Source organism: Cydia pomonella, chromosome 1 (genome assembly GCF_033807575.1).
Source record: "Cydia pomonella isolate Wapato2018A chromosome 1, ilCydPomo1, whole genome shotgun sequence".
NCBI lineage: Eukaryota > Metazoa > Arthropoda > Insecta > Lepidoptera > Tortricidae > Cydia > Cydia pomonella.
In genome coordinates, this window is record NC_084703.1 from 1,024,032 (window position 1) to 1,049,979 (window position 25,948).

Consider the following 25,948-nt stretch of genomic DNA (forward strand, 5'->3'; position numbering starts at 1 on the left):
ACCCGGGACCATCAGCTTCACTACCCACTATGCCAAACCGGTCGTCATTTTGCACAAATAAGTTGTCGTAATTCCAGTAACGTCACGCGCGAGCCCGCCGCGGAGCTGCGCCGGCGCCGCACGCGCGAGCTCTCCGAGCGCGTGTCCGCCACCAAGCGGCGCGTGCGCGACGCCGAGCGCTGGCACGACTTCAAGAGGTCCTTGTACAAACCGCTTACCATCACCTGTGGCGTCATTCTGGTCGGCATTGCCGTCTATGCCTACGTTAAACGTTAGACATGTCTGAAACTGGGCCAGAACTGGGGCTGAAAATTTCGGGGGAAATCTGATGCTTTTTTTTTTTCGGGGATTTTTCCAAATTTCGTTTTTTTTTTTCGGTTTTGTATTAGATATTAAATAGGATACAATGCCACTGAGTGATCACAGTGTCATATACAGGGTGTAATCGTTAAGTGTAGCCAGGCGATGATTACGTAAATATAACTGATATTAGAAAACTTCAAACTGATATCGAAAGTGCGTTACACAATGAGTAAAACTACATTAATAACTTTTTTTTAGTAAAAGCGGAAACATCCCAAATATTAACTTCAAACCCTCCCATACATTTAGTACGCCGTTCGTTGAAAGACTAGTTTATACGGTCTAGTCATTTCACTGTTATCAAATGATTCATGAATTGTTTTATTTTATCCACTTATCCATATCCATTTTACCATTTTATTACAGCTTATTCGTGCAAATAATGAATCTCATGCAGTTTTATCTTTTACGACACCGACGTTAATTGAGGGATGAGTCGTCGTACTAAATTTATTGGAGCATTTAAACTTAATATTTTCAATATTACTAAGTTTATTTAAGAATAGTTATTATTGTAATTTTACTCATTGAGTAACGCACTTTCGATATCAATTTGCAGTTTTCTGATATTTGTTATATTTTCGGAATTATCGCCTGGCTACACTTAACGATTACACCCTGTATATGAAAACCTTCCTGTTTAAATTCATACATAAATTAAAAAAAAATCGGATTAAGGAAACTTGAAAAAAAAAAACGAGTTGGAATTTTTCCCGCATTTCTCCGGGCTTTTTCAACGCTAGCCCGAACAAGTCCAATACTGGGCCCGACATTTATACGTAGGACCATATGATAAAAAAGACTATTTGTTGAGAATCGCTAAACCCAGTGACTGTAGGTCCCATTCTGCTTTCGTCACCCATTAATTGGTAGTTTTTGACATCTTTGCTCATATTTTATGTTTGTATATTTCTTATTCCAGCTCATTTCGGCTACCATCACCATTTTCTTTGGGCATATTCGATGTTCGTCTATCTCTTTTTAAATCTCATTCGTTATTCGTCTTTCGTATTATTCTAAATTCGTATTTTTCTAATTTTGGCCCAAAGACAATGTTGACGAAAACCGAAATGAGCTGGAATAAGAAAAATACAAACATCAAATATGACCAAAGATGAAAAAGACCAACGAAAGTTACGAATGAGGAATGGGTGACGAAAGCGGAATGGGTGACGAAAGCGGAATGGGTCGTATTGGAAAACTTGACGAAATGCAATAACTCGACCAATCGTCATGTAACCAACGCCGGTGTGCAGTCGCCCTCAAATACCGGGTGTGGCAAGAACGAGCACAAAATTAAGTGGCCGTTAATGATTTTAGTCGCAAAAATGACAAATTAATAGATTTAGTCGATGAAATTGTATACCTTTTGTTAACTATTAGAAATAACAAGTACAGGTTTCTATTGGCACGTCTTGTTATCTTTCATTTTTAATAAATCATTTTTTTTTAAAGCAGACTCATTTAGGAATGTTTTTCATTTTATGATGGACGTTCAGGTAAACGCGCGTAAAGCACTGACTTTAAAGCTCTTATTTGTAGATTTTTTAAATTATGGACTGCTAAAAATGGTAATTTTGTATTGCACATATCCTGTACTTCAACTTTAATAAACTATATTTTTGTTATTGAAGTGTAAATGAAAGTTAGACAAAATCAATTTTCTCCAGAAATTACTTCAATTGTCAATTTCTCTAAATGAAACAATCTACAACATTTGCTGAAACTGTTCTTCTACATTATTTTGTATATACCACCTACATTTTTAATGTTTTTTTTTAAACTGTCCCTTCTCGTCATATATTACCGGGAACGCACGCCTTCGACCTCATTAGATATTACGTAACAAAAGGTGTACAATTTCAACGACTAAATATATCAATTTAACATTTTTGCTGTAAAATCGTTACCGTTAACTTGAAACTCAGATAAATCCATTCGACTCTCTCAGCAATATCTACCTTATTACTTTTTCATAATACCTAAATCGCATAATCTGACAGATGGATTTACCTGAGTTTGAAGCTAAGCGACTCAACTGTCGACTGTACTCAAACTGACCAACATTTATTCAGCGACTTTTAAAAACTATGAAGATTTTTTTTTTTTGTAATTGACGTTGCTTATCACTCTTTAAACTTAGTAAAATTCGATATACATTACGTCTTACAAAAAACTTTAGATTATGCTAAAAATCGAAATAAAAGTCTTTAAAAAAAGTCGCTGAACAATTATTGGTTCGAACCAATAAGAGTACAGCGCACGGTTTAATTTTAATGCTCCTGTTACAGGCTACATCCGAAGAAACCGTATGACAGACATGTAGTTTTTTTATATTGACTATATTAATTTAGAGTTTGCTAGCCTCCTCCAGCCTCCTAGCTAATTCTGCATTTGCAATTAAGTTAATGTATTATAATAAATTTAAATTTTCTATGATTATACAGGAATGACGTTTATTGCGTTTCCTGTTGATCTACATCTTGGCGCCGTCGCCTCTAGATTTTATATTATTTTATTTTATAGGCTCTTTGATGTTGTTCAGTGCAATATTGATAGGTAGCTTACTATATAACGGAAGTGTGTAAAATTGGTCTTGAAACGCATTTAATACAACGCATTCTTCAGACAACACACGACAATCCATCCTAGCCATTTTGTAAAATGCATCTAACACTTTACTGAAAGTAGCTACCGAGAAACATGATGCTCTACGGAGACTTTTCACATTTTCTAAATCATCACAAATCTGATAAATGGGTCAAAATTCTTTTCGTTCTCTTGCTTTATGTCCCCGAAAAATGTGACGAAGTGGAGATTTCTGTATGGGGTGAGAATTATGATCTACAGATAGAAAGACTCGACTTTTTTCTATTTACAATTTCCGGATGTTTTTTCAATGCTTAGCCAAAAGTTGCCAGGAGAATATGTATATCAACTAAACATAGATTATAATGATGATAACACTGGTGACGCCATGTCAAACAGAGGACAGAGGGACAAACATCCATCTTCTCACTGAACCTCCACATTCATCTCGCACTACCATCCATCTACTTTTTTTTTATTCGACTTACTGGCAAACTTGTGTATCAGAATATACTTCGTTTTATTTTAGAATTTTAAATATTTAATTAATACAATTTGGGTGTTAAATTTAAACTACAAAACTTAAAACCTAGATTTAAAAAGAAATAATACTAGTCTTTTTGTTTTGATAAAAGACAAAAATAGAAGCGTGACAGTGTGGTCAGAAACCGACAACGAAAAGAATTTTCACCAAAATTTTTATAGAGACGTTTATAATGCCACTCTACACTTTCTGTCAAAGCCGGTGCAGAGTTAGCTTAGACGGACTATGCAAAGCGAAAGTGTAGCCGCAGCTTTATAATGCCATGTACAGACAGCGGCAAAAGTGTATTTATTAATTTTATAATATTATGGAGCCAACTCCATATTGATTTTATTTTGTAATCGAATTTTAGAATAGTTTTAATGAATTTTATTATTTTTACTACTGACCCCTGTATTTTAGCCAATTTTATGGTGTTAGCCAGTTAGGGGTAATTTAAATAAAATAAATTTTGGAAATATTTATTTGTTTTTTTTTCTTTCACACTTTTGGTGCTGGCTGTCCCGGGATCATTTTTACTTTATATTTTCATTATATATTTATTTGGTGTTTATGATAGACAATATATTTTTAATGGTTAATTTTTATACAATTTTACGGAGTAAATCAGACAGTCAGGGTCAAAAAGACCAGTATATAGAAATCGCGTCGTTTTATTTTATTTATTTTGTCTGTCAAAAACACATCCATCTCTTTACTTTTTTCCTTATATGTTCAAATAATATATACATATATATGCCCTTTACTACATTCCTTTCATACACTAATTATAATGTAAATATTCATATTCTTTATCATCCCCATTCAAAATTATCGATACATACTCGAAAGAAAGTTCCGAAACGTCACGATTAATATTTGCGTGACGAACTGGAACCTCAATAACCTCAATATAGATTATGCTATGTTTATGCCATTATTGTTTCCACCTAGTCGCGATTCTACACTATGAATTCCACGCAGCTGAAGTTTATCACGTGCGTTATTCTTCACACAAATATATTACTATACAATAGTCGCAACTCTTATTAATGTGGTTCTACACAACTCCATTTATTTTTTGCATTTGCTGGGTGAGAAGTATTAGATGGAGGCAATACGGACAATATTACCTATCCACGGATATCAGTAAAAAGCAGATCAGCTCTACTGAGTTGAACGTTTTTATACTTTCGATCTATTCTCACTAACGTACTTATAAGTAAGTAAGAAAGAGATAGTGCCTTTTTACCAGAAATGTGACCGATTTCGAACATTAATAAGAGTTGCGACGATGTATAGTAATATATTTGTGTGAAGAATAACGCATGTGATAAACTGCAGATGTGTGGAATAAATATTGTCTAGAATCGCGACTAGGTGGAAACAATAATGGCATAAACATAGCATAATCCCTCAATATTACATGCTAAAACATAATAGCTTTAAAAAGATGTGATGTTTTCATCTACCCTCAACTGGTTTAAGGAGCCATTTGAGGGTAGATTTTGTTTACTTTTATTTAAATACCTTTAGATTCAGAGTAGAAATAATTGACAATGTTAGACTTCTAAAATTATTTTAACCGGTTTGAGAATTTTAGGTGAATATCTCCGTCGCGTTGACGGGCGGCTTCTAAAATAAGTGCGATAAGGACAACTGCAGCTTAGGCAAAAAAGCTTGTGTAAAGACGTTAAAAATCGAGGTTTTTTTCCTCTATATTTTCGTCCTCAAAAACCTAACCAAAAACGAAATTTTGGGAAAGGAGTGAGAAAGAAATGCGTCTGACCCTTTTTGCGTTTACTTCTGCCGATTTTGTGTGCGAATTGACGGCGAATTTTATTTCTTAATACAAAAAAATACCAGTATTATTACGTTCTTTGCTTTATTATTTCATTATTAATGGGACAAGCTAATAACACGAAGTTGTTACTTAAATACATGATTCAGTCCTACGTGAAGAGCATAAAATAAAAATATATTGAAAGTTTCGAGCCCTGCGAAAATATTTGTATGGGAAAATAGCCACTAATCTTTTCTCTTAACGTATTCACTGCCAACGTTTTCGTAGCGTTACACGCGTAGCTGATTCTAGCGTTTTCCCGCTTTGTAGAGGAAAGCGACTACGAACAGCTCCCGCCGAGCGGGTCCCCGGCACTCGATGTGTTTAACGGGTATTTCACGTAAGGATGAAAATTCCGGAGAAAATTAAATGTTTTTTTCGGGAATTTTACGAAATTTCGTTTTTTTTCTGTTTTATTCAGAAAAATTAAAGTAAAAATATAAAATGCCAGAAACTAGACGTGCAACTTTAACCTTCCTGTTTAAATTCATATGGAAGCACACAGAAGTTTTGCCTCGCGAGGAAATTTCCTCGCGCGGCAAACGCCCGGCCTCGCGCGGCCGCGTGCTCGTGTAACTTTTGCCTCAGCACGTTTGCCTCAGCCGAGCCAATTTGCTCGGCTAGATGGTGTCACTAGGCACATCTACACTGGCCGTTTTGTGCGAGAGGAGATTGCCTCGCGCGTATGCTCGCTCTGTGTCGACCCGCCCAAAGACATAATACAGAAAACAAATAATTTGACATAACCGAAACAAAACAACGAAAATATGTTTTACCGTTATGTCCATTTTATTGTCGATATATTTTCGAATTAGGTCTCTGAGCTATTGAACTCGCGATAAGCTTCCTAGTAATTTTTTAGTATTTTGGAGGACGATTTCTCCCAACAGGTTGAATTTGGGCAGACTAAAAAAATATACGTGGCTGTTATTTTAGACTACTCTATAACATATATAAATATGAATCAAATCGGAACCGGACAGTTGGGTACCTTTCCTTGTAAGTCTAGCTTACTCTTTTCTATAGGAGACTAGAATTGTAATTCATTATGCAATAAGATCCCCGAACGCCTTCCGAAGCAAGTGTGATGTACAACATTGTTTTTTTTAAACAAGTCCAGGTCTTCAAGAATTTACTGTTGTAGACACATCTTGAACCACTGTCCTTCCTCAGTCCATGACTCGATCGCGACCATGTAATGCTCCTTCTCCATAGTGTGCGGTCATATGGGATGGGGATGGTACAGTCACGTATAGAAATATCGATACGGAAAAATTGGCAAAAATATGTATACACTGCCTGAATATATGGGTAATAGGGTCGTGTATACATATTTTTGGCACTTAGTCCGTATGGGTATTTTTAGACGTGATTTTACCCACACACCATCAATATCATTATTATCATTAACTAGTTACTATACTTGGCCAAGCAAATTGTCAGTAGCAAAAGGCGGCAAATTTGAACAATCGCGGGTTAGCAACACTGTTTTCGAATAATTCCAAAATCGCGTGTCTTCTGTGTTTTATCTGTGGATTGTGGATAGGAATGACAGCTTCCACAATTAAATACCGATATATTAAATAACTGTACAAAGTCAAATTGCCTACAATATACTATTACGCTCGTTGATCGTCAATATTTATAAATTTTGAGGTTATGATATATTCATGTTTTGGTTCGAAGTACATTGCTGCTTTTCTTAGTACAATACTGCTTTTTAAGTGTTGCCCTACTTCACTTTGCTGTACATTGCTACCAACATACATTGCTTGACAGACTATAGTGTAATTTTAAATAAAATACATTCTAAAGAATCAGCAGTATTTGAACCGACGAATATATAAATCCAGTATTTAAATTGCTTGTATTTAATGTAGTTATCAAAATTTTATTGAAAATAAAATTTTGATAACTTTTCCCAGTGGGACTTAAAATCGACTAAAGTCGGACCAAGCTAACTTCTTGGCGTTTGCAACGATAAAGTGTGGCAATGTCATCATGAATGATAAAAGTTTCTATGAAAATATGAGGTTAACTTATAAAGACAATCCCTCACTTTGTTCTGTCCTAGTCGATGAACGTAGACGGACCTGACGGACTTGAAGCCTTAAGGCTCTCAGCGACATCTACCGTAAACAATTATCGAATTTCGCGGCACTGACGTCTAAATCGTGTTAAACTAAAAATATTACCTGTAAAATGTTTTAGGCATTATTGTAATTATTATTAATTACTGTATCGAACATTCTAAAATATACTGCGAACCTTTAAGGTAATACAGTCAACCATTGGGCATTACAAGTTCTTTTCTTTTTTGAAGATTTGTCGGAGTTATTTATACATCGCACCCAAGGCGGCATGTTGCAGGCACGTCAGTTAAAAAGGTTTACAAAAAAAAACTGAACTTACAAATACTCATACTTTTACTCAGTATTTATAACTTACTTAGTATTTTTAGCTGTTATCGTCGTAATAATCTAGCGTCCAAATTAAATTAATCTTGAAAAGCCTACGAAATGTGTAAAAATCTCTAGAATATAAAGAAACAGTATTCAATTAGTTTATGTGCTTTCATGTTGTACATAAGTTCTTGAAATAAAAAGTTTCAAACATGAGCTCTGTATTCGTAAGGGCATGGCAAGTCTTATGAGTGAGTATTACGCGAAACTCTGTAGGGGGCGCCACTATCACAATCTGCGGGTCTACTGCGAAACAAGAAAATCTAAATTACGTTATCTAACCTCTATCACTCTTGCATATTCAAGCGATGAAGGGGCAGATAACTAAATTACGACTTTCGCGTTTCCTGGTAGGCCCTTTGTAAACAAACCGCCTTGATGCATCAATGTCATATTTTATTATCTGTGAAAACTTATTAAAAGCAGTTTAAGGCACAGTAAGTATAAGTTACTCTATGGTTTACGGAAGGTGCTAGTGCTGCACTCTGGCGGCAGAACATTGCAGTAATACTCCTTATTAAGCTAATTTAAACTAACGTTTTCTTTGTTGTTTTTTATCCTGTATTTTTACTAGCTGTCATTTTGACATCTCGCTTTATTGTTTTATTTTTAAACGTTACTAACTGACGTGCCCGCTAAATGCCCCCTCAAGAACGGTGTATTTGTAACACAGAGGTCCAGGCAAGGAAAAAAACGTGCCTCCTAGTTTGACATGCAAAACAGATGGCGCTGTATCGCGCGATATGTTTTGTGGTTACTGAATTATTAAACGTCAACTTTTGACAACCAAAGTTAGCTCATAATGTGCGGAAATGTACTGCGACATCTGAGAGCCTACCGCGAACACCATAGTTTGCAAATTGCAGACATCTTATTATGCCTTAATAGGCAGGTCCACACAGAGCGAGCATATGTACGAGGCAATTTCCTCACGAGGCGAGGAAATTGCCTCGCGAGGCCGAGGCGGCGCGCTCAGGCGAGGAAAAATCGCGCGCCGCCTCGGACGAGGCTCGTCTACACTGACCGTTTTCTGCGCGAGGAAATTGCCTCGATCTGTGTGGGTGCCTGATTGGAGTAAAAGAGAATGATGCCCGCAATGTGCGAAGTTCGATGTTCGCGGTGGGCCCTCTGGTTGAGCCGCCACATTAGGAGCACTTAAGTATACATAATCAATGAAACTTTGCTATTATTAAGACTAACCTTTTATTAACAAATAAAATAAGCGATGGCCCCAAAACATTAAATTAATTCTCTTTCAATAATGGGGGCAGTTTCCCCCTCCTCATTTTTGTCAATTTATGTTTATATACTTCGCCCATAAGAAAATAACTGTCTATATTGAAATTAACTAAATATTAACATAAACTAAGTCTTTTCAAAACTATACTAAAATCAACTAAATTAGTTTATAATGTTAAGAGGCCGTTATCGATTTTAGTCTCAAAAATGTGAAATGGATAGATTTAGTCGATGAAATTGTACACCTTTTGTTAACTATTTGAAATAACAAGTACTAGTTTCTATTAGCACGTCTAGTTATCTTTAATTTTAATTTTTTTTTAATATACACATTTAATTTTAGGTAAACGCGCGTAAAGCACTGAATTTGTCGATCTTATTTGTAAATTTCGTAAATTGGACTGCTTACTTCTTCATCTACATTTTTGTTATTATAAATTTGAAATAGAGTAAATGAAAGTTAGACTAAATAAATTTTCTCCAGTAATTACTTCAAAACAAGTGACAATTTCTCTGAAAATCGACTTAATTTCAACGAAATTTTGATACTTAAACAATCTACAACATTTGTTGAAACTGTTCTTATACATCATTTTGTATAATTTACAACCATAATTTTTTTGATGAATTTTTAAAAACTGTCCCTTCTCGTCACATATTACCGGGGACGCACGCTGCGACCTCATTATTAAAAGGCAAGATGAGAAGACGTGCTAATAGAAACCAATACTTGTTATTTAGATATAACGTAACAAAAAGTGTACAATTTCAACGACTAAATGTATCAATTTTACATTTTTGCTCTAAAATCGTTACCGGGCTGTTAATATAAACGCGGGATCTTGACAATCGATTTGTTATTTCAGGTTTAAATCGGAGGAATCTCTTAAAAAGGACCGGCACACACAGGCAGATTAGGTAAATTAAATTTGTTGTCCACATTTTTTGTGCAAAAAATTTTTTGTGTCAGAACTTGCTTTTTGGGTTGAACTATTTATAATCAAAAGCATTTCGCGGGCTGTCCCTTACAAACATATTTTTTTTGACATATTACATATTCTATTTATTGACAATAACAATATACATAATGGATATATACAGATGATTACAATAACTAGCTTATATCTAAAATAGGCCCTTGAGGCATTGTACCAAGGATGCTGGCGGCATTTCCTCGTTGTATCGCAATACGTTGTGCGAGGAAGCCGCCAGCTCTTCGGTCACAAACATATTTTATTTCGTGTATTACAACTTTTTTCGCATTTTTAGCGATGATTATTTTTCTGGGTATATTTTAGAATATTTGTCACAGAAAAATAAACCCTGCAATTCCTCAGAATAGTAAGTAAATGTTCTTTACATACATGTTAAACTACAAATAAATTTTAAAGGAAATTTCTGGTTCTACCAGAATGGGATGCCCCGTTAGCATTTTCTCCTAAAATTGTCCCATATTTTTGTATGAAAAATTGATATTCGGTCCGTCACACTCATTCAATAGACGTCTACTATACTCTGTATTTTTAATTATTTAAATAATAGTTAACAAAATATAGCCTCAAATGGCTCCTTAAACCAGTTGAGGGTAGATGAAAACATTACATGATCAAATAATGTAGGTTAAAGTTAGGACGTTCAGTCACAGATCCAGGCGTTTTTGTATTTGGTTGGTTAACCAATAAATGTAATTACTACCCGAAAATGTACGAATTATTTTGTTTACTTTTATTTAAATACCTAAAGATATAGAATATAAATAGTGACGTTCCGGAAATAATAATTTGAGATTATTTTTTATCGACTATTATAGTTCAGCTAATGATTTTGAGTAAAAAACCAAATAAAGTAAGTTCTACAGTCACGTCTGAAAATATCGATACGAACAAAGGCCCAAAAATATGTATACACGACCTTATTGCCCATATATTAAGGTGTGTACATATTTTTGGCACTTTATCGCCCGTATCTATCATATATTTTTCAGACGTGACAGTACAATAAGTTTTTTGTACAATTAAACAAATTGGAAATCACTAATACTAATTATGAAAGTCTAGATGTATGTTCGTCACTCTGTCACTCGTCCCGTTTAACCAAAATCCAAAATGGACTAATATTTGAATATAATGTACAAGTTCTTGGTTGATCAAATGGACACTTAGACATGGTATTATGGATATATCTGTGTATACAGTCGCTATCAGATATATCGGAGCGGTCGAGGTGCTCAAAAATATCTGAACCCGCACTCTAACGCCTTGGCAATAAAGGCGTGTTCAGATATTTGTGAACACTTCGGCCGCTCCGATATATCTGATGGCGACTGGACCAATATGCATTCATAGCAAGTGCCAGAGGCGCTAGAAGATTGATCTCATCTTGATATTACTTGCGTTGCATGGTTGCATGTCTCGTATATTGGCGTGACGTCATCAACTGCGTTTATTGACAAAAATAACATCAAATCTGGGTCAATATTATGTGAATAGAAGTTTTTGTGGCAAAATAAAGTGTTACCTTAGCGTTATAGATATTTTTAACATTGTATAAAAAGATAGCTACCGCGAAATACACAGCACGTCCGATATCTTCTTTGATACACCCATTGGTAGTTTTCTTATTATTTGACACCGTGTTCTAGAGTTTACGTTTTTATTTTTAAATACTTAATATATTAAAGAAGCTATGGTCGGATTTGTATTTGAATTGCATTCTTGAAATTTCCCGATAGATTACAGCAAGTAGAATTTACATATTTTAATTATTAATCTATGACTGACTTATCGATGTTATTATTTGTCGATGTTTCATTTGCTCAAGCACTCGTTTTTGCCACAATAACTTCTGTCCGAATATGAAATATAGTTGAAATGTGAGTTGAATGAAATTTGACAATGAAATCCAATAATTCATTCAAATATATCTCGAATTTACTACATTAATTATCTACAGTTGCCATCAGATATATCGGAGCGGCCAAGGCACTTAGAAATATCTTAACACGCCTCTATTGTCAAGGCGTATCTGAGGGCGACTGTACGAACAAGTACGATCGAATGATATTGATAAGTTATCAATGATAACAAAAGATATACTTAAGTTAGCATTTTGACATCAAAAAGCGACCATCACAATAGGCAATATTTTTTCACATTTATGTTTATGTATACTTTAAGTTGAATATTTTCCTGTATTATTAAAACGTGGAAACATCTAATAAATAAAAATAATAGTCGCCGATTATTTCGAGGTGATTTACAGATAAAAATGAATTGAGTTATCAGAATAATGGATGCTTAATGCCTTCAGGCATTAAGTCCGTCATTTATTGTGCAATGTATTGTGCAATATAGTTTAAATAAATAATAATAAATACATATCACTACTATTAATGTAATCGTACAAATGTCCCGCGCCACGTGGCCAGTGACGTCGGGCGAAATTGTGCCACGTTGCACTGACTTCCGCTCGACAAGTTTCGCGAAGTCCCACGACTTCGCCTGACGTAACCCTTTGACTATAGCAAACTTCGAAGACCGCTTAGCGTTGCTTGTCAGTCTCCATAGGCCATTGTGGTCCAGATCGAAAAAAAAAAACTATCCAAAAATTGAATTAAGCAAAGAGCACGTTGTAAGATCTTCAATAAAACGAGTAGAAAACCCCAGAAGTGAAAGTGAAGTGAGTTTCGGGAAAGTGGTGACCCGATCAAGGAAGCCACCGCTTGGTCATTTTTTCTTTAGTTAACACACATTTTAGTTTATAATAATGTTTAATACGACTAGATCTATAGGTAGTCTTCTTATCGTGTGAAGGGATATAATGACTTAATAATATTTTGCCAATATCTTGCCACCTCTAACCCCCGGGGGATACCTATTATGAGGTCTTCTACAGTGCACGTAGTTGGACACAGGGAACACTCCATCATATGTTGTGTAGTTAGTAGGTTGCCACATTCGCATAGTACATCACTTTGTCCCGAGTTGATTCCCCATTTCTGCAGCCGAAAAACTAAGCGCAAGTGCGGTAGTGCGGAGTGCACGAGTATGTGGGGTTGCACCCCATGTGGTTCCAGTGATCCAACGAATGATATTATTTCTTGCCACCACTGCGGTCAGGGATCTGTCCAGCGTTATGCCCAGGTATTTGGGGGCAAAGGTATGATCCAGCCGACAACCCTCCCATATAAGGTCTAGTTGTCTGGTGGAAAGCGCATACCTGTGTTTTAGCTGGGTTTGATCTGAGTTGACTCTCCTGATAGTACTCTGAAACCGGCTCCAGGCCTTCCGCCAGGCCATTCCCTACCTCTTCGAAAGATTTTTCCTGCGATGTCAGGGCCAGGTCGTCAGCAAAGAGGAAATGAAGTAGGTTCTTCTTAATGGGTTGGTCGTTTGTATAAACATTGAATAGTACTGGTGCAAGTACACTACCCTGGGGAAGGCCATTTTTAAGGCATCTCCATCTGCTCCTATGCCCTTGGAAGGATACAAAGAATCTTCGGTTAGATAGTAGCTCTGAGATAATTTGCGTAAGTCTGTAGTCCTTGGTTGTTTGGTACAGTTTAGTTGCCAGTCTTCTGTGGTTAATGGTGTCGTATGCCGCTGTGAGGTCAATAAAGACCGCGCCCGTCACCATAACCTTCTCAAATCCGTCCTCGATGTTCTGTGTCAAGTTGAGCACTTGCGATGTACAGGATTTACCTAGTCTGAAACCTGCCTGTTGGGTTAATAGGCTTCCGTATTTGTTGTTCTGCCATTTAGGAGTAGTTGATGGGCTATCTGATCAGCGGTTATATTTAAGTAATATGTGTGCGTTTTATTATCTCCGCTGAGCTGATTAATGAAAGTCCATGCCTTTTTGCTATTATGAGTCATATCCACATTAGAATGCCATTTTTTCCCCTGGGCCTCGGAGATCTCTTCCATGAGTTTATTACCCAAGTAGATGGTTTCTTCGGAAGCAGCAGCGTAAGAAGTATAATACGCATCAGCTTGGTTCTGAAGGTCGTCAGACATTCCCGGGATGTATTGAGTCCAGCCGCGTGGTATGTGTCGTCTCGATGCTAGGCTTCACCAGTTCAACAAACTCAGCGTAATTGTCTGAGGTGGGTTTGGGTTCAGCTACGAGGTGGTCTAGTTCCTCGGCGTAGCTTTCCCAGTCCGCTTTTGTTATATCTCCGCTTGAAAGGGACTGTGCGTCGTCGGACTGCTGCATATGCCTTACAGACTATTGGTCGGTGTTGAGTTCTGGGTATAACCTCGCATACTGATTTTACGCATTGTTTTGAGATACTAATTAGCGAAAATAAGGTCGGGGTTATAGCCCCTCTTCCACCTACCGCTGTTAAATGATGGTGGTACCTTGGGGTCGTGAATCAGCGTCACTACATGACTCAGCCCAGTCTATAGGTAGTGAAAAGTGGGTCATTTCAGTAAAAAAAAGTATTCTAGTGCATCACCATGACATTCTGAAATATTTTTTTTCAAGAATGAAAATAGCGATTCTGCAAGTAAGTTGCGATGTGTTTCTATACAATAAATATTACTATCATCTACTTGTATTTAACACCAAGGGCGTTTATCATGTTGAGCTAAACCCAAATTTATCTAGTAATAATTGTACAGTCGCCTTCAGATATATCGGAGCGGCAGAGGTGCTCACAAATATCTGAACACGTCTCTATTCTCAAGCCGTTCGAGTGCATGTTCAGATATTATTGAGTACCTCGGCCGCTCCGATATATCTGATGGCGACTGTACCTTAACCACACATTTACCACGCAATAAGAGTATAATATTCGTTTATAACCGCATAAAAATAACCTAGTTATAATTCACATTACTGATGTGTCGTGGAAAGATTACAAAATTTCCACGTGGGAAATTTTCGGAAACTTTGCATATTTCAGTAATCAGTACGTTTATTGCGTTGTTTATATGGGACTCAAATCTGGAAATGGATTTGATTTCAATGAAAGTTTATCTTGTTTCCTGTGAAATTTCCTAGAACTTTCCGAACTTTCAGGAACTTTCCCAACTTCTATGGTTCACATAGACTCGTGTCAATCACGAATCCAATCAAAGCTATAAATATACGTGTCTGAGAAATATTGACAATATTTTGCAACACCAATATAGAGATATTCGCGTAGCGTTAAGATTTTATTATCATTAGTATCCCTCCCTCGTTCACGTTTCTATCAAATATGTAACTGCATATAAGAGGACTCGCGGTCACCACTATTTGGATAATTTTATTTAAACCGTAGACAAAAAACACTAGACCCTACTCATAGTGTTGTGTTCCTGCCGGTAAGGTTGCCAGAGCTCAACGAGGGTGCGGAGTGTTAGAGTATGCGGTCACATGTAACTCCTCTGGAGTTGCAGGCGTCCATAGGCTACGGAGACTGCTTACCATCAGACAGGCCATATTCTTGTTTACCAACGACGTAGTATAAAAATGTTGTACAGCTTTCTGTATAGATTCCCGCCTATAATATCTAGCTTTTTTATATATATATATACGACGTCGGGGGCAAACAAGCATACGGACCGCCTGATGGTAAGCAGTCTCCGTAGCCTATGTACGCCTGCAACTCCAGAGGAGTTACATGCGCGTTGCCGACCCTAAACACGTCCCCCCCTCGTTGAGCCCTAGCTGCCCTAGGCCCGGGCTTACTCGCAAGGCTCGGAACCGGTTTCTAAAATACCGGTTCATTCGAACTTTTATAAGAACGCGAGGGTTTTAAGAACTTTATTGTAACCCTAAAAAAAACCGGCCGGCCGGCTTGGTCGTGTGCCACTTAAACATAGACACCGATATAGGAAGAAACCGGTTTTTTAGTTCTAAACAGGTTAATTTGACAAGAGCTGTTCTCTTAAAAACCGGTCTAAAAATAACGATTTTTCAAGGAAAACCGTAATTTAAAGGTTTGGAATTTTAACCGGTTTCCGAGCCTAGGCCCCAGCTTTATCATGGTTACCCGTACACCTTCCTCGATAAATCACTTAATTCATCCTGACCATTATTTATAATTATAATCGTTACTAAATTGGAAACCTGATATTAGATCTCATAGCTGTCAATAAGAAACGATCTTAGCGCCATCTATGTGGAGCTTCGCGCGTTTAATCCTCATTAGGGCACATTTTCATACGGTTCATTTTGTTTACTTCTTGCGTATTTAACCTAGTTAAGTTAAATATTAAACCTATTACATTAACTTAGGACAATAATAATATTAATAAAAGTTCATGTTTAAGGTCTGTGCACACCGGATGCGTTTGTGTAGACGAGTACATGCACGTTGTAATATACACATCCTTATAAAAGACGGCACACTGCTACCGTGACGTATGCGTGCACAGCACACGCGCACATGCACGGTATATGCACACGCAGCCTGTGCTCTGGCCTATTTTCTGTGTACAGTCAACGAATTTGATTTTTCTGCCATTTTTGTGTGACAATGCAGGTCATGAAATAAAATTCATTGACTGTATCTTTTACTTCATGAAAGTAATTATAAGTATTTTTTAATTATTCCCCGAAGGTGTTCCTAATAATTATAGGACATTTATTGTTTAATTATATGTATAAATTGTATCACTACAAAATACCCAACCGTCAAGCTAAGAATAAATATTAAATAACGTTCTACTGGATTGAAAACCTCATTCGAATATTGGCTTTGGAGTTAAACGATTGTTCATGACAAGAAAGAAATTGAAAACTACAGTGGTCGTGGAAATTGATTCTTTTGCAGTTTACTTTACATTGGACAGCTCTTAGCATAACTACACTAGGGCCAAGGGGGCCATGGCCCGAGGCGGCAGGCTGCGAAGGGTGGCGCAGGCCCCACGTTTCCAGAAGACGCCGAATAAATGCATTTCTGCTTATTATACTCGTATGGGGCGCCAAATATTAAGATACTCCCCTGTTTACAACCAAATTTACTTGAACCGCAAATTGTTAAAGCTAAACAATCAATTTTCTCGACAAAAAATAGAAAGTGAAGGCCGAAAACGCCAACAATGTATATCACATCCTGATTTCTATGTACTGAAGTGCCGTTGAATAATTTCCACTTGGGAAAGTTGCGAAGTTTTATAATGGATCGACACTTTCCATTATCAAAATTAATGTTACTTTTGTTTTCTGTGTTTTCCTGAAATTTCCAACTTTTGAAACGTTTCTGTGGTCACGTTTCCCTTGGAAGAGTCGTGCTATCGAGGTTCTACTGTATTACTGTACTGTTAATACTCTAAGGCCCACTTGCAGCATCCCACTGAAGCGGGGTTAACCGGTTAAACCTGGAGCAAAGAGCATTTGAAATAGAGGTGGATTGTCAAAGATATTTTGTAGCCACAGGAAATTTACTGCCATCTATAGGCACATGATTAAAACTTTTAGAACGCCATTTGACTTTGATCCTTATTCTTTCACTGAAATGTGTTAAGTTTGTTAAATATCAAAAAGTGGCGCCATCTTACCGGGCATCGGCTAAAGGTTATGGCGCCATCGCTCGAAACGATGCCGCCATACCTTTGGCCTTTGATCTATTAGATGGCGCCAATTTTTGATATTTTTGGTGATCAAATATATCTGAACGTGCACTCTAATGTCTTGATAACAGAGGTTTTGTTCAGATATTTGTGAACACCGTGGCCGCTCCGATATATCTGAGGGCGACTGTACGAACAAGTAGGCGCCACTTTTTAATATATAACAAATTAATTATGCATCAGCGAATGGATAAGGATCAAAGTCAAATGGCGTTTTAAAAGTTTTAATCATGTGTCGAAGATGGCAGTAAATTTACTGTGCCACAAAGTTTTCTTTGACAATCCGACTCTATTTTCTGTACAATTTGATACTGGGTTAACGGTTTAACCGGTTAACCCCAGGTTAGTGGGATGCAAGTGGCGCTAAGTGTTTTCTCACACCAATGGGCTTGAAATGGAAAACCTTTTCTATCGAACAGTATCTTTAGCCGGTGATCTCACCTTGGTGGTCGTTTAAGGGGAAAGGGGACGACCACTTCTCGATACCAGATCTGTGTATTTTTACATTATTAATCTGTATTAACTTCCAAAAAGTTTTTTTTGCTATGTTACCAAGATAAGTTGGCAACGATTTTAGCAGCGTAGACAGTGGAAGTATTATTTTAAATTGCACAGGCTGGGATATTCAAATCGCATCCAACTTATCTTGGTCTGACTCTAGCTATGTTGTAATTACGTCTACGGACTACGTTTGTATGGAAAACACGGTTTCGGGGCGGTCGTCCCCATTCGTCTTAACCATTATTTAGTCAACGCCCGGTAATCACTTTACTATATGCAACTACCGAACAACGTCACGCTTTACGAACACACTTTAGACGTTGACGGAATAATGTAAAATTTGATAGTAACAATTTCTTAAAAGATGAGTTTACGAATGTCACTTAGGGCGTCCGCCAGCTGGTGCGTTTGCAAGCGGGTGTGAGCGTTGCTAACTGGCGCGGACGCGTTCGACGGATTTTACCTACAATGGACCCGCGTTGTGCACCCGCGCCAGCCAGCGGACGCCTAAAGGAACCCACTGTTCGCCGGACGATATCGGCCTGTCAGTTATTCGCGATTGTCAGTTGCGAATAACTGACAGGCCGATATCGTCCGGCGAACTGGTAATCAGTGGGCCCCTATACGGTTGTTTTTGGTAGGGTAAAATAGCAGGGTACTGCCCCCATTTAGTCCTAACTCTGTATGATTTCCACCTTAGTTATAATCAAAGGGTGAAAACCTATCATACTATTTCAAGTTGTCTTCACTAAACTTTTTTTGGGGTTCAATGTTATACTATACAATAGGGTTGTTTCCATCTACAAATTTTAGGGCAGAATTGTATCCCAATAAATTCTTTTGGATTATAAGAACATGTTAAACTACTTTTAGGGGACCTGTAATAACCATATTTTTGTAAATATTGAATTTAAAATATCTTTTGGCACACGTCACGTGACCAAACTCGAAACGTCATTGAAGATTCTGATGACGTCACAACTCTCCGATTGACACTGTTGACAGTTAGGCGATAAACAACAAATAACAAATGTCAGTTGACAGTTCGTATCTGCTACGTGTGTATATAGTTATGTGTCAAACCGTAAACTGTGACATCACACAATTTTCAAAGAGCGGTTTGGGCGCGAAAGTATCTGTCAAAATATATTTAGTTAATTTAACATATTTAAAGCCGTTTTTAGTATAAAAGTTGAATTTTAGGGCAACTTTTAGTTAATGTAGAACGTAATACAAGCGTTTTAAAAAGTTGGAAATAACCCTATTACCTCCAATGACGTCTTTATTTACGTTTAATTATGGGCCTATTCCACAATGTCCAAGTTCAGAATAAGCTACTTGCCACTTATCTGACGAATAAAGTCATAGTTTGCGTTTCACAATCTTCAAATCAAATAAGTTTAACTCGTAACCTTTACAACTTAAGGTAATCTTATCTGGTAGTTAATTATTTATCCAATCTATAATTGTGTCGCTTAACTTGAAACTCAGATAAATCCATTCGACCCTCTCAGCAAATATCTACCTTTTCATAATACCAAAATCGCATTATCTGACAGATGGATTTACCTGAGTTTGAAGCTAAGCGACTCAATTGTACATTGTGAAACAAATTAAACAGAATTGCTTTTGTTTTGTTTCGTTCGATTTTTAAACAAAACAAATTCAACTCTATTTTCTAATAGGGACCGTGCGCGTTGGAGGGTCTGCCATCTTGTGGCCTGAATCGGAACCATGAACATGTACATTTACACGTCACGTGTTTTCTTGAGCATAGTAGGTTCTGCCATCTTGTGGGCTACATCGGAACAATAAACATCACATTTACGCCTCGCGCCAAAAATCTGACGGCTCCTGTGCTGCCTACAGTTCATGCACGCTCCCTATACCGTTCATTCAAATTCGATTGCCAATTTTCCTAGTATGATGGGTCGCTGGAGGATAATAAATATTGTTGATTTTTTCTTAAAGCTAATAGTTTTATTTTTGGGTCTAAATTAAATAAGGGCCTTACGTGGGTCACCTTACAGTACTTAAGTTTTTAAACAATCTCTCGGTGGAAATCATACATACCCTTATTATACATATTGTTAACATCACAATAATAATAGTATAACTATATATTTGATATAAAACTTTTGTATGCGAATGTGTAAGTACGGTCAAGCGCTGAAAACAATTATACTGTACATGTTTCCTTACAATGTATGTGTTTGACTGTACAGTCACGGTCTTTAATAGTTGAGCCACTTTACATTGGAGATGTCAGCGTTAGTATTGAACGAATCAGCTTGAACCGTAGGTGGGTTAACAATTAATGTCCCTGACCGTACGGCTAGCAGAAATATGAAAAGTCAAAGAGCCCAAAATTATATCAGGGAAACTTAGTCACACGAACCCGTTGCCAAAAAACCGGTTAAAAGGCGTATAAGGAAATAGGGCGCGTAGAATTTTTATATGTGACACTTCTGCTCGCCGTCATTTCTTTCTATTAGAATTTCTAGCAACGGAAACTCTCCGGCCACACACTGCTCTACTCGCGTGATTAATCACGACGCTCCATTTCATATTGCCGGTCTGTTGACCGCCTAAAAACCGACAAAAGGAGCGGTGGGCATCACGAGCGTCATGCGGAATAGCGCGGCCACACTACGGCTCTGCCTACTTCCAATGCCACTGGTCGAGTCTGTGGCCAGGTAAAGGTTTCTACATATAAGGCAAGTTTTCCTGAATTTTGGGCTCTAGGATATAACATACCTATTAATAATATTAAAGTCTGATGGATTCACTATGAGTAGCATCTGTAGCCGTAACTTATATTTAATGTAATACATTTTAGTGATACGTAATATACCATAATGTTTTCACTGGTGGTTTTATTTTGACTAACCTTTGCCTGCGACCGCGTCCATGTTAGATTGAGAGAAAAGGAGACGACGTGAGGTGATTGCCACTCCGTAAAGGTAGCGGTAAATACTGATTTATTTCGGTTTTACTTCTAACTTTCATAAAAATGCGATCATTTTAAGAACTTTATTGTAACCTAAACCGGTTTATTCGACAAGCGACGAGACGGCCGGTCGGCCTGATAGTGTGCCTCGTAAAAAAACACCGACAGGTAGAAACCGGTTTTTATTGTTCTAAACCGGTTCATCTGACAAGAACTTTATGACGATGTTCTCCTAAAAACCGGTTTAAAAATAACTGTTTTACGAACGAAACCGAAATTAAAAGGTTTTGCACCAAGTACATGTTAACGGTTTGAAAATTTAACCGGTTTCCAAATCTTGCCTCTCCATAAAAACGTAGGTCCCATATTTCTCTAGATATGAACGTTATAGAAAATATGTTTACGCAATTTTATGTATATTAATACAGCTATACCTACATTAGCTAAAAATACATGTTTTTTTTAAATTATTCATTTATTAAAAGAATTAGGGCCTGTTTCACAATGTCCAAGTAAAGTCCTGAATAAGCTACTTGCCACTTATCTGTCAGCTACTTATCTGACGAATAAAGTGATCGTTGGCGTTTCACAATCTTCAAAAACTGGTAGGTAAAGTGATAAGTTTTGCAGGAAGTTTATCTGGCAGTTAATTTATTTGTTAATTAGCTATCCAATACTATACTTGGACATTGTCAAACAGACCCCTAATGACAATTTAAACATTTGCATGGGATTTTGTTTCGCTAAGTCCTAACGATAATTATAAAAAAAAATAGAATAAAGTTAAACGAAGTGACACACCTGTGGTTAATGTATAGGTACAATTAATTGTTTAAAATATTTTATATAATGTCAATATAGAGGGAGGAAAATGGGGTATACATATGTATGGAAAAGCGGCCGTCCTTTATCGACTTATCGTCTTAAACTGATACGGTCCCCCTCATAGCAGATGTACCGTTTAATCAAAGAGAATTGATTGTAATTTTTTTTTGTCTAAAATTTCATTTTTGATATTAGCTTTTATCGCTGACTGTACGAGATGACTACGCTATGCGTATAGCGTACGGAGCGTTAACGATTGGCATGTTGGCTAAGCACCTTGGACGACGAAGCGCTAAAAGTACTCGTCGGATTATAGTCCAAGATCCCAGAGCCGCCATACCTTACTTATTTTGTCATGAATAAAATGTATGGGATAATATAGTGTTAGTACGTACTTTTAATGTCTGCATACTTGCTATATTGGCCCGACGGCCATTTGTCCGGTACAAGGTGTTAATTCAATTCAATTCAATTCAATTTATTTTTATTTAGGACCATGTCCATAGTGTTAGTATACATTCCCTTAATCCTATGTTAGTTAACTACTATACTAGCTCATAATAACTTATACACTAAGCCTCTGGATCCCATATGCACTCCCTCCCAGTGTTTCCAGAAGGCGCAAGCAGGCGATTCTAACACTAGGCGCAAGAGGCTGTTGGAACTGTCCCGCACGCGACGCATCAGGGAGGCAGTCCTTTTGCGTATTATTGCACCAAAGCAATCAGTGCGCGCCTCCGCGAACATACCTGACGCGCTGCAAAAGCGAGGCAGTCCCAACAACATCCTGAACCCATTGTTGTACTGGACGCGCAGGGCATTGAGGGCCCTTTTAGTATAATTTGTCCACAGACTGCACGTGTAAAAGGTCTGGCAAAACGCTTTAAATAGCGTTATTTTGACATTCCCATTACATCGTGCAAGTGCAAGTTTCAGTTAAAGGTTGGTAAAAGTTTATAGGTTTATTTGTGTGAAACTTCATGTGGGTCTGGGGGATGGGCCCTGCTATTAGTCTGGTTACTTACTAAATGGTTTGTAATAATTCCCTGAGTATCAGATATAAAAATCAAGAGTGAGAATGTAAGGTGTAAAGTTACAATATTTTTTGACAGCTTTAAAACGTCTAACAGTTTCCGCCGGCGGAAATGGTAGTGGCAATATTGATTATAATTTTTTAACAATATTTTCTAAAATATTAAGAATAGTTAGTAATATTTTTACCTAACTTTAGTACCTTGTACCGGACAAATGGCCGTCGGGCCACCCTAGATTCTATAGACAAACGCGCTAGGAAGCTTATTGGGGATGCGAGATTGGTAGAGGCTAGACTGCAGAGCCTAGAACACCGTAGAAAGGTAGCCTGTTTATCGGTATTCTACAGGATACATTTCGGGGAGGGTGCGATGGGATTACATAATCTTATCCCCCCATCTCCGTTCTGCCACCGTGGGACTAGACGCGGACTTGCGTTTCACCCTTACGTCGTTACTTTACCACTGATTCGCACTAAACGCTACGCATCCAGCTTTATCATGCGAACGGCTAAGGAGTGGAATTCACTTCCTGCAAATCTATTCCCAGTCCACTATAACTTGGACCTTTTTAAATCGAGAGTGAATAGACATTTTTTAGGTAAGCATGTTCCATCCTAGACTGCATCGGCACTTTCCATCAGGTGAGATTGTGGTCAAATGCTTACCTTGTCGGAATAAAAAAATATATAGCAAGTATGCAGACATTAAAAGTATATATTAACACTATATTATCCCATAAATTTGATTCATAAGAAAATAAGTAAGGTCTGGCGGCTCTGGGATCTTGCTCTATTATAACATTTATAACATTAGGTTATATAGGGTCATGGGCAAATATTTTCTTTTGTCAGTTTTGCTGGATACATGGAATAAAACTTCCTTATAAGTTACGAAAACGTATGGTATTTTCGTAACTCTAAGGAACATTTCATAATGTTTTTCGTGAAAAGTATAGATTTCGTATTTTTTTCCGCCTAGAAGCTATTCAAACCAACCAATTTGAAACCAACGTTTTTTTAATAAAATAAAAACTGGACGTCATACAGTTGACCACGCACATTATCGCGGGAGACTGTACAAGTCGATACACCATCATAACTTGTGTAACTGAACCGAGGACTGCAAACGTAAGGAGCCAACAATAGAAAATAACGTAAAGTAAAAAAGCATTCTTATCGATTCATTGTTAAGAACCAGGTGCAGTCCACTGATGTATCCCAATGGCGTTAGTCGTGTATTTTCTTATGCTACAAGCTGTTACTACCACGGCTAGGAACTGTGGAAAAGCGAAGGCGCCTTTCGAGCTCGGAGAATGGAACGGACACCTGCAACATCTCGACGCGGCGACCATAGAAAACAACCCAGTCTCAGTCGCAGAGGGACAATTCTACGTGTACGAAAACACGTTCCCGAGACACACAATAAAATATATTCACGTCGATAATGTGGCTCAGAAAACGTGCGGAGCCTCGGCCAGTTTGAAACGGGGTGGCATTGACGCGTCAGCAGTACTGCTCATTCTACATGCGGAGTCTAACCAGGAAATACGTTCTGTTATAGACGTATGGGGCGTGCCAAAGTTGGTCCCGCGTAAGAGAGAGATGAAGCCACTGGAAAGAGAGGGAGACTTGAAGAATATGCAGTCTAAATATCTGTTCATGAAGGCGCGAGCGCTCAACCATAATACTTGGAGTGATTCGCCTTCAGACTCTGAGTAAAAAACCGGTGATGTGCGAGTGGGACTCGCCCACGGGTTCCGTAAATTTAACTTTTTTTATTTATATCATTATTTATTTTTTACACATTTATAGTTTTCAGATCATTCCCTGTAGGTACTTGTAGTGTGTCCTTCTTATTCATAAAACTTTACGGGCCTGATTTAGTCAAATTATGTTTTATCCCTTTCTTACAAATACATAAGTCAAAATGACAGATTAAGACAAACGATTCATAGTTAATTCAGGCCAGTAACGCGTTTATGAATAACGCCATAATGACGATATTGCTTGCCAAATTTCAGAGTTCTAGGTCAACGGCATATAAATTCTATTATATTAAAAAAAACTGATTCCCTCCAGAGTGTCGAAATATACGTTTTTTGCAGTATAAATAGAGTTTTTTACGTTAAGTTAGAAGTTTCATTTTTTCATCATATTCATATGTTTAACCTAAATAAAAGTAAAGAAATTGTGCGTTGTTGTTTTATTTGTGTGCTATAACTAACTTATTACTTAATGACAAAGCATTTAGACAAAAATTGAGAGTTTTCTGAAAAGGACTCAAGTATTAACACACAACACTAGTAATATATGAATGTAAAACACAGCAGCTACCTCGGAAAGGGTGTAGCAGGATAGCCTAGGAAAAATTGCCCCCAGCGATTTTGGGCCGAAACTGTAATCAAACGATGCCTTTTGGGGAGGTTATACTCTGCACAAAGTTTCATCCCTCTGTTACCCCCTGGGGGTGAAAAAAACCCGATTAACCCCAAAACTGTTTTAATTATTTTTTCCTAAACTATGAAAGTGACGAATTTCAAATTTCGTACAAATATTAATAAGACTAAAAGCTATGTGCTAAAAAAATATTAACCCCCTAACCATTGAAATTCTTGTAAAAAAAACAAAAATAAAAAAAGAATCAACCTGTATATCAAGTTTGGCTCATGGTACCACACCATTTTTTTTTTCAAAAATGAACCAGTTTATATTCTACATGATACAAAAGTTTCATGGACCTACTCCAGAAGGAACATTGCGAAATTAATATGTATTGGCTCTTTGGTGCGTACTATTCATTGAACTCCCACTAAGAGCCTTGCATTATTAATAAACAATGGCTTGCGATCGGACCGCTGCTCGTGCCCGATTTGAAAAAGGTGGGGATAAAGAAGTATGAATCAAACTCATTTGTACATGGATCTCAAGTTTGGCTCATGGTACACACACCATTTTTTATTTCAAAAATGTACCAATTTATATTCTATATTATATAAAAGTTTCATGGACCTACAGAAGGAACATTGCGAAATTAAAATAAACGTACTATTTCGTAG

The 25,948-nt window shown here is 37.3% G+C and overlaps 2 protein-coding genes across 8 annotated transcripts in view; both read left to right on the forward strand.

Annotated features, from left to right (window-relative positions):
* The window catches only part of LOC133526163 (tyrosine-protein phosphatase non-receptor type 61F-like), a 35,990-nt gene extending 23,076 nt beyond the window's left edge, over window positions 1-12,914 (forward strand). For 6 of the 7 annotated variants that reach the window (XM_061862696.1, XM_061862679.1, XM_061862688.1 and 3 more), the window contains one exon: window positions 78-4,642. In XM_061862696.1, the coding sequence (XP_061718680.1) occupies window positions 78-276 (199 nt within the window). In that variant the 3' untranslated portion in view covers window positions 277-4,642. Of the gene's footprint in view, window positions 1-77; window positions 4,643-9,885 lie in introns of those variants that run through there. The other variant, XM_061862706.1, reaches the window with a different exon arrangement.
* A 10,805-nt stretch (window positions 12,915-23,719) lies between these two features.
* LOC133534712 (uncharacterized) lies at window positions 23,720-24,865 on the forward strand. The gene has a single exon (XM_061873989.1). It carries the CDS (start codon window positions 24,114-24,116, stop codon window positions 24,609-24,611), a length of 498 nt encoding a protein of 165 aa, XP_061729973.1. The 5' UTR covers window positions 23,720-24,113; the 3' UTR covers window positions 24,612-24,865.
* The last annotated feature ends 1,083 nt before the right edge of the window (window positions 24,866-25,948 follow it).